The sequence below is a fragment of the Triticum urartu genome, chromosome 6A (genome assembly GCF_056163025.1).
Source record: "Triticum urartu cultivar PI428250 chromosome 6A, HENAU_Tu73, whole genome shotgun sequence".
NCBI lineage: Eukaryota > Viridiplantae > Streptophyta > Magnoliopsida > Poales > Poaceae > Triticum > Triticum urartu.
In genome coordinates this window covers 576855387-576864368 of record NC_141878.1, presented here as the reverse complement: position 1 = coordinate 576864368, position 8982 = coordinate 576855387, and the positions used below count along the sequence as shown (strand labels likewise).

Here is an 8982-nt window from a genome sequence, read left to right as displayed (position 1 = left end):
TTGACTAAACAAAAATCTAGGACGCCGATAACTGCCACACGTGTGGGTGTTATGGGGTCTGCCCACACGTTTTGTGTGGTGTCTAAGAGGATCAGCCCACACGCCTCTCTTTTTTCCCTCTCGGTCCCTCTCACACGCCTACGTGTGGGCGAAATAAATAATGCCCACACGCCCATATGTCAGGCCTCTTGCCTCATGGTCCCGCACTCCCCGACTGACAGTCACCACACGCCTCGCAGTTGCCATGGTTCGGACCTCTCTTCCATGTTCGTTTAACTGCATTTGCCATGTCGCTGAACTACAGTTGCCATGGTTGCTCAACTGTAATTGTCATCTCAGGTCAAGTGCCAGATGCCATTTTTGGACAACTGCAGTTGTTGCCATGTATAGTTTGGTTTACTATAGTTGACATGATTTGAAAACTTTAGGAGTTGCCACCTACTAACACTAGGCAGTTGCCGTGTAGTGCTACAAAAAGACATGGCAAAATAACATGTTCGGGTAAAAAGAGAGAGTTGTCATCTGCTTACACACTAGGGCAGTTGTCATGTACCCTACAAAACACATGACAACTGACATGTTCGGGTAAAAGAGAGAGTTGCCATCTGCTTAGAAGCACACTAGGGCAGTTGCTATGTACCCTGCAAAACCCATGGCAACTGGCAACTTTGAGTGTGGGAGAGGAGACGGACGTGTGGGCGAACTGATAAATGCACACACCAGCCCCCTGTGTGGGTGAACTGCTAAATTACCACACATCGGTCCCTCCGTTGGTGAAAACGGACGTGTGGGCAACCGGATGAATGCCCACACACCAGCTCAGTCCTACGTGGCACCATAAACATACCAAGATTCGTGCAACCACAAACATATATGGATCCACGCGTGTGAGCGAGATGCTAACGCCCATACGTATGGGCGTTAGTGTTTCCGAAAATCTAATAAGGGGAGTAAAAAATACCAGAGGGAGTGTATCGGAATTGTTGTTTGTATGCCCTCCATTGGCTTGGGGGCACGGAGACCGATAAAAAGATGAGATGGAGGTCTTTCCAAGCAAAACTAGCATCTTTGCCCCCCAACTGCAGCAAACTCGATCGCAGCGTACGCGTTCCCTCGATCGCGTACACATGCGACGACATGCCGCCCGGTGCTACTCGCCTACGTAATTCATGTCGCCAGATCCACGAATGCCGGTGGTCCAATGTGCATGCGATCGGTCGCTTGGGTTAAGCTCCAAGCCAGGCTGCGCTTTTGCATGCCCCGGCCCTTTCCTTCGTCCATTCGCATCATGTGTGTATTTGGTGAAAACTTTAGCAAGTAGGATGACTGCGCTGGCACACTGTATTGCACCTACTGCCATGGTTTAGCGAGGGTTCACGCTACGTGTTTGACATTTTGGGCGGGCATCGTCGATTGATCATTCCCTTACCATCTCGGGAGAGGATCGAGCTGGTTACTTAGGCCCTGTTCGGATATCCACCAAATTCATGGAATTAAAGAAGTTGTGGAGCACCTAATTTCCAACTTCAATATTTTAGCCTACAACTCCACCGGCTCCGCAAAGCCGAGTCTGGAAGCGGAGGGACTCCGAAAACTCCCTTAGTTTTGAAAGGTTACGAAAAATGCTGGTTAAATATTACTAGGCTTGATTAATCTAAAATAAATGCCCCTAGAGTAATAAGTACCCTAGGTGCTAGCTAATGTGCTTTGTCACGTTTTTTTTAAAACACTGTACAGACGCAGACACTCATACATGAACGCGCGCACGCACACCCACACCCTACCTCTATGAGCATCTTCGAGAGACTGAGCCGGCACATCATTTTAAGATTGACGAAGTCGTCACAGACGCCTTCATAGTCGACAGTAATGTCTCCTTCCCACTGAACACATAAGTACTCTAGGTGCTAGCTAATGTGCTTTGTCACGTTGCTAGTTACTACTACGTCAGCTCTCTAACCTACCCTTCACGTCAAAATAAGGATACGAAAGGGATGAAACAAATGTGACCAGTGATGATCATGCGGATGTACAAGACCCGTGTCAGAGTTTGGCACCAAAAAGAAATTTACATTCTGCAATTTTTTGGTTTTACAAGTTTTTTCATAGACAAGAATAATTTGCATCCCCCAAATTACCACATAGTGTATATTTCGTCTGTCAACTAATTTTTGTGTAACTTCTACCCTATCTTATGAACACATGATGGCTTTCGTGAAAGTAGTAAAACAAGGTCAAAGTCATGGTTTTGGCCACGTAACCAACCCATGTGGCGATCGAGATTAGACGACATTGAACATCCCCCCACCCCTCTCTCTGTGTCTCCTCATCGTGTCTATTTTTCTCTCTTTTTTTGCCCATCACCTTCGTCACCACTCGCTCCCATGCTTCCTTCATGCCTCCCCGTTCAACAAGGAGGAAATTACTCGAGCAGATATGTCGGATAGAGGCGTAGAGCAATGTGTCGATGGCTAATTAAAGAGGGATTTATACACAGTAAGCCATGGAGGAAGGATGCGAACATATGGAGATGTAGTGGATGACACCTGGATGCGCGTTGCTGGCTCATGTATGACCTCGCTCGTTTATGGCACCATCGATGCTTCGGAATAAAGTGGTCGTGCGAAGGTATCACCCGTTTGAAGATCAAGGCGGTGGTACCTGTTGGAAATATGAGCAATTTACCGAATGATTTTATTAACAGAAATATTCGATAAAGCATGACTAATATAACATGGATAAAAGTAGTCATGCGATCTAACATGTGCATATATGAACTGCAACCAAACATGTCTAAAGCAGATAGTAGAACATGTTGCATATATGGCGTAGAACCTATCATATGAAGGACAGAGGAGGAGCGCGTGTGGATGTCCCTCTTATTCTCATCCTCATACATGTGGAGAAAGAGCCTCCCTTATAAAGAGGTCCAACTTCCTCTAAACTAGCAATGTGGGACTAAACTTTAGTTCCACCTCTTGCCTTGCACGAATGGGCTGCGTGGGCCTCTATGATTTATTAGGAATTTCTGAAACTGTTATTGGGCTAGGCTCAAAATAGACAAAATTCCAGCAGTACCAAACAAGCCTAGAGGCGAAAGATCAAGGTGGTTGGGTGGCTTGGATAGTTGTACAAAGAGAAGAGGGAGGGGGGGAGAATGAGAGGAGTAAAACCAGCTCTCATGTGTAGAATACCGCTTCCACCGTGCCATGTGAAGTCAAAACCAACCGCCAGGAACCAAATATATCTAATACCATTGTAAGTTGCAGGACAAAAAAATAACACTATTTGCTAAGCTGAGGGACGAAAAGCACACTCGTTTTCTTTTTTCATCATCTCAATATATACGTGAGGAGGTGTTTACTTACCATGGTGCATATGCTTGGAATGACAAGCTAGGTAACTTAAGCATGCATGCATGCATCCTTTGCCATCCATGTGAGGTGATCGCTCGGGATCGGCGCCATTTTGTGCGTGCATGAAGCTCTGGCTTGCCTGCTTTCGTCACACTCATCCTCGTGCCGCTCGCACAACGTACGTTCCCACTGCTTCCTCCCTGATACGTGCATCGATCGCCATTGCCTATAAAAGTGGGAGCACACGATGCATCACAGCCTAGCTTAGATCCTCAAGTCCTCCACGCAGAGCATGATCACAAACTAGAGTAGACTAGTGCTCTCTTACTATCTTTGATCCTTTCTGTCTTTCTTCCTTCATTTTGCATTTTGACTGTTCCTCAGAGAATTAGCTTCAGTAACCCGTTTCTTTACCTGCTTCGCCGAACGTATGTCCATGTGAAGATCGAGCTAGCGTTCTTGCTAGCAATTGGTCTGCAGGATCCATTCCAAGGTAAACTCACAAGCAAGTCCATCCTAAACATGCTGCTGCCTGTTCTTTCTTGGAAAAACATACATTTGCACTAGTATATATGCTGCTTGTCCTTTTCGAAAAAAAATATGTTGCTTGTTCTTGTCTGAACCCGTGTTCGCTTTGCTGAACTCCTACTGCATCCATTAATAAATCAGATGATATTGCTGACTAATCAAGCAATTCATCACGCCTACGTAGCTTACATGCTGTTTAAAGTAGCAGAGACTTTCACATTTGCATGCTAGTTAAGCAAAGTCAGCAGCATAAGTGAAGCCAGTAGCAGTGCAGTCTCGTACGTCTCACGACTTCTTTTTCAAATCAGCAGTTTCCCGCCATCACCATGGGCATCACCCGCGCGCACATCGTGAAGAACGACTCCCTGGAGGACAGGCTGGGCGACTACGTCGGCGGCAAGCCGAGGCGCGCGTCGTTGGGGGCGGCGGCGAAGCACTCGTCGCGCCTCGTGGCGGCGCTCACCTGCCTCCAGCTCGCCTTCGCCATCTACGCCACCTTCCTGCTCTACTACATGAGCCCCGCCGTGGACCTCCGCGCCAAGCCCGACTTCGCCTGGGCCACCCGCATCGCGCAGCGCTGGAAGCAGAGCATCATGCCCGACGGCGGCGGCGACCTGCTGTTGTCGCCGCAGGAGGTGTGCGAGCACGAAAGCATCGAGTTCGAGCAGAAGAAGTCCACCGACGCGCTCATGATCCGCCTCAAGCGCGAGCTCTACGACGAGGTGCTCGCCTTCCAGCGCCGCTCCTTCGCCGCCGAGACGCTCCCCGAGCTCCTCCGCATGCGCTCCCGCTGGCCCTCGCCGCCGTCCGACGAGGCCGGCCGGCCGCGGGTCACGGTCATCCTCAACCACTTCAAGCGGCGCACGCTGTGCGCGCAGCTGGACACGCTCCGGCGGCAGACGCTGCCGTTCCACCGCGCCTGGGTGCTCGCCTTCGGGAGCCCCAACGAGGCCTCGCTCCGGCGCATCGTCGAGAGCTACAACGACACCCGCGTCAGCTTCGTCGCCTCCGGCTACGACTTCAAGTACTACGGCCGCTTCCAGATGGCGCTGCAGGCCGAGTCCGACTTCGTCTACGTCCTCGACGACGACATGATCCCCGGCACCCGCATGCTCGAGATCCTCTGCCACGTCGCCGGCACCGACAAGTACCGCAACGCCGTGCTAGGCAGCATCGGCCGCATCCTCCCCTTCCGGGGTAAGGACTTCACCTTCCCCAGCTACCGCAAGTTCCGCTCCCGGGAGGCCGGGCTCTACCTCCCCGACCCGGCCTACGACATCACCGTCGACCGGATCGTGCAGGTGGACTTCCTCTCCAGCTCATGGTTCCTCGCCACGGAGCTCGTCAAGACGCTCTTCATCGAGACGCCCTTCACCTTCATGACCGGCGAGGACCTGCACCTCAGCTACCAGCTGCAGAAGTACATGGGCGCCGGCTCCTTCGTGCTCCCCGTCGACCCCGCCGACAAGGAGACGTGGGGGGACAGCGAGCACCGCCTGGCCTACGTCTCCGAGACGACAGTCATCTTCAAGGACATCGTGACCGTGCGGGACGAGCAGTGGTGGCGCGCGCTCACCTCCGGCTACGTGACGCAGTGGGCGGCCATGAACCCGCAGAAGGTGGACGCGCTCTTCTACGCGCACTCCCTCGCCGAGGTCAGGGCGCTGGCGCCGCTGCTGGAGAAGTTCCGCACCACCGCCGGCCGGAAGGCGTACCTCGTCGTGTCCGGTGGCGGGCACTGCCCCTGCGAGGAGGCCGCGGCCGTGCTCAAGTGGCCCAAGGTGGTGTGCAAGGAGCGGCGGTTCAAGGTGTTCGACCTGGCCCTCGGCGCGCTCTCTGGCCCGTCCCATTCCGACGTGCCCGTGCTGCAGGCCGTCTACTCCAGCATGCGCGGCCTCGTCCGGATGCACAACCCCAGCGTCATCGTCGCGGTGGCCGACGTCGACGGTAAGGTCAAGGAAGCGCTCCGCATGGCCGCCGACGCCGCTGTCAACCAAACCGCACTCGTCCTCCTCCCTAGAAAGACCATCCCCAAGGTGCTCTGGATGGCCACCCTCCGCCCTGCCTCACTCCCAAGTAAGTACTCTCCGTCTTTTTTTTTATCTCCTCGTCATATAAGATTTGTTGAATTCAAACTTTGTAAAATTTGACCAAATATATATTAAAAATATGAACACCTACGATATTTAAATTATATAATATAAGAAAACTAATTCCATAATGCATCGAATAATATTGATTTAACATAGTAAATATTATTATTATTTTCCTATAAACATGGTTGTACTTTATGAAATTTAACTTCACACAAATCTTATAACACATCGACCTCCCTCTTTCTCCTCGTCGTACCAATGATCTTCTACAATGATTTCACTGAACACTTACGTTGCAGACTGGAACAAGATGAGGATCTCGGTGAACATCATCACGCAGACGCGCGCTGGGTCCCTGCAGCGGCTACTCAGCTCGCTGAAGAACGCCTACTACCTGGGCGACGAGGTGCCGATCAGCTTCAACATGGACAGCAAGGTGGACGCAGCGACCCTCAACACGGTGAACGCCTTCGCCTGGCCGCACGGCGGCAAGACGCTGCGCCGCCGCATCATCCAGGGCGGCCTCATCCGCGCCGTCAGCGAGAGCTGGTACCCGGCCTCCGACGACGACTACGGGCTCCTCCTCGAGGACGACATCGAGGTGTCCCCCTACTACTACCTCTGGGTCAAGTACGCCCTCCTCGCCTACCGCTACGACCCCACCGTCTCCCTCCCGGAGCTCTCCTCCATCTCGCTCTACACGCCCCGCCTCGTCGAGGTCACCAAGGAGCGGCCGCGCTGGAACGCCACCGCCTTCTTTGGCGCCACCAAGCATGGCGCCAACACCCCCTACCTCCACCAGCTCCCCTGCAGCTGGGGCGCCGTCTTCTTCCCCAAGCACTGGCGCGAGTTCTACGCCTACATGGCGGCACGCTTCACGGAGGACGCCAAGACGAACCCGGTGCAGATCCCGAGGTCACGCACCAACGGCTGGCAGGCGTCATGGAAGAAGTTCCTCATCGACATGATGTACCTTAGGGGGTACGTCAGCCTCTACCCAAACTTCCCCAACCAGACCAGCTTCTCCACCAACCACATGGAGCCCGGCGCCCACATCAGCGCCAAGGACAACAAGCTCAAGCATGACAAGGGCGACTTCGAGGTGCCGCTCGTCGCCGACGACTTCGCGCCGCTCCTGCCGTCGGGCAAGATGCCGCCGGCGTCCAAGCTCCCCGTGCTGAACCTCTTCAACCAGCCCGTGTCCATCAAGGGGCTCAAGGCCGCCGGGGCCAAGCTCCGGCAGGACGTCCTCAGCTGCATCGCCACCCAGCAAGTCTCCGTCGACCACGTCACCGGCTTGCCCAAGAACTGCACCGCCTTCTGAGTTCCATGATCTTCCCTCCTACGATCCCATTGCATAGCATAAACTACGGGCTGCATCGCATTCGCATGCATCCTCATTAGACTCTCCAAATTTGTTTCCTGTTGGTCGAATGTTTGTATCGATTCTTTGCGAATTCAATGCACTTTACGATGTAATGATTTCAATGCTAGATAAATCCATTCCAGCGACAGCTAATATGAGTATGTATTCTGTTCTCCGTCCTTTTAGCACTCACACTGAAAATGTGAGATGATCTATAAACTAAAGGTGCAGCCAAAAGAGGCATGCGCCCGCCGCCTAACTTTCGCGTTGAGTGCATTAGTGGAAGATATTGTCTACTTTTTTAAGTCGAATCCGCCCTCCTTTTAAATGCATAATGTTTTGTGTGATAAGATTTACTTCACACTACCTGATTGACGTCGAACAGGGCCATCGGCATATGTCCATCTATGCCGACGGCCCCGACAATAAGCTGTTGGCATAGAAATTACCGTCGGATAGCCAGTTATTCCGGTAGTGTCATGTTGCTAGCTAAGTGCTAAATACATTCGCTGCTATATCCATGAGATCTTAGAGCATCTACAGCTGGACTTGTCAAATTCAACACCTCAAACGGCTGACTGTAGAAACCTCAAATCCATATTATTACATTTAACCTAGCTTTCGGACGCCAGATGTACCGCACACCTCAGGTGAGGCAGCAACAACACACCTAGCGCCGGATCTGTGCGCCATTTGGGCGGACACAATGGATTCCCGACAGAAGGAGTCCGAGTGCTGCCTCGCACAAGCTTTCTCCCGGGAGCGGCAAAGCGCAAGCCAGGCGGCCATCTCCTTCTCGGGGCCGCGTAGGATGAGTTAGGGGTCGACGGATCTGGAGGTGAAGCACTCAAATCCGCTGTCCACCATGTCGGAGACGGCCAGAGGTGAGCTTGGGTGGCAGAGGAGAGTGGAGTAAAGTGGCTAGGGTTTGGTCCGGCGAGCGGATGAGGAGGAATATATATGGGGTCGGGTGAGCCACCATGAGCCGGGTCCGACGTGGCGAGCGCGCCCGGGCGCCCCATATCCGCCCCATATTTGGGCTGAAAATGAGGAGCGCCGGTCAGCCCAGGCGTTTGAGGCCCATTTGAGACGCCTTTCTGCGTCGAAATTTCGTGACCGGTCAGTGACCGGGCGGGCCGCCTGAGTGTCTGAGGCCGATTTGAGGCGCTCGGCTGTAGATGCTCTTACATGGAGATCCGTGTAATTTATTTTTTTATTTTTTATATGTTATGTTATTTGACTGAGACATCATTAAATCTCAATCGACTGAGATCTAGGCATACCCTTAATATAACTCTCTAACCCTCTGATTACAGATACGTGAGCAGCCATGGTCATTTTGCTTGATGCATCGGTGCTCGCCAAGGAGCGAGTACTCAATTACCTCCGACTGAGCTACACGATGTTGATGCACTCCGACCGAGCTCTGCTATCAGTACATGTTTTGTACAGTTCCCCTACAGTTTTCAGCTCAAAAGCTGTGTTGTGTTGCATTTCCTTTTAGCGCTACCTAGCTTAGCTTAGCTTGTGGGTTGACTTTGATCAGGAGGCGTCCACTTTGTGGCGACCTTGGGGATGGATTCCTCAAAAGGAGAAAACCAGAATCAGAATGCATATTCAGCGAGTCAAAGGGCTT

At 52.3% G+C, this 8982-nt stretch overlaps 1 protein-coding gene across 1 annotated transcript; it reads left to right on the top strand.

Moving 5' to 3' along the window:
• Positions 1–3633: 3633 nt before the first annotated feature.
• On the top strand, positions 3634–7520 carry LOC125515282 (glycosyltransferase family protein 2). The gene is made up of 3 exons (XM_048680726.2): positions 3634–3849; positions 4196–5960; positions 6280–7520. Exons 2-3 carry the CDS (start codon positions 4211–4213, stop codon positions 7302–7304), a joined length of 2775 nt encoding a protein of 924 aa, XP_048536683.1. The 5' UTR covers positions 3634–3849; positions 4196–4210; the 3' UTR covers positions 7305–7520.
• Positions 7521–8982: the final 1462 nt, after the last annotated feature.

Coding starts and splice junctions, on each gene's coding strand:
- LOC125515282 (XM_048680726.2), top strand. CDS start 4,211: ATGGGCATCACCCGCGCGCACATCGTGAAGAACGACTCCCTGGAGGAC. Junction 5,961..6,279: donor CCGCCCTGCCTCACTCCCAA/GTAAGTACTCTC, acceptor CTTACGTTGCAG/ACTGGAACAAGATGAGGATC.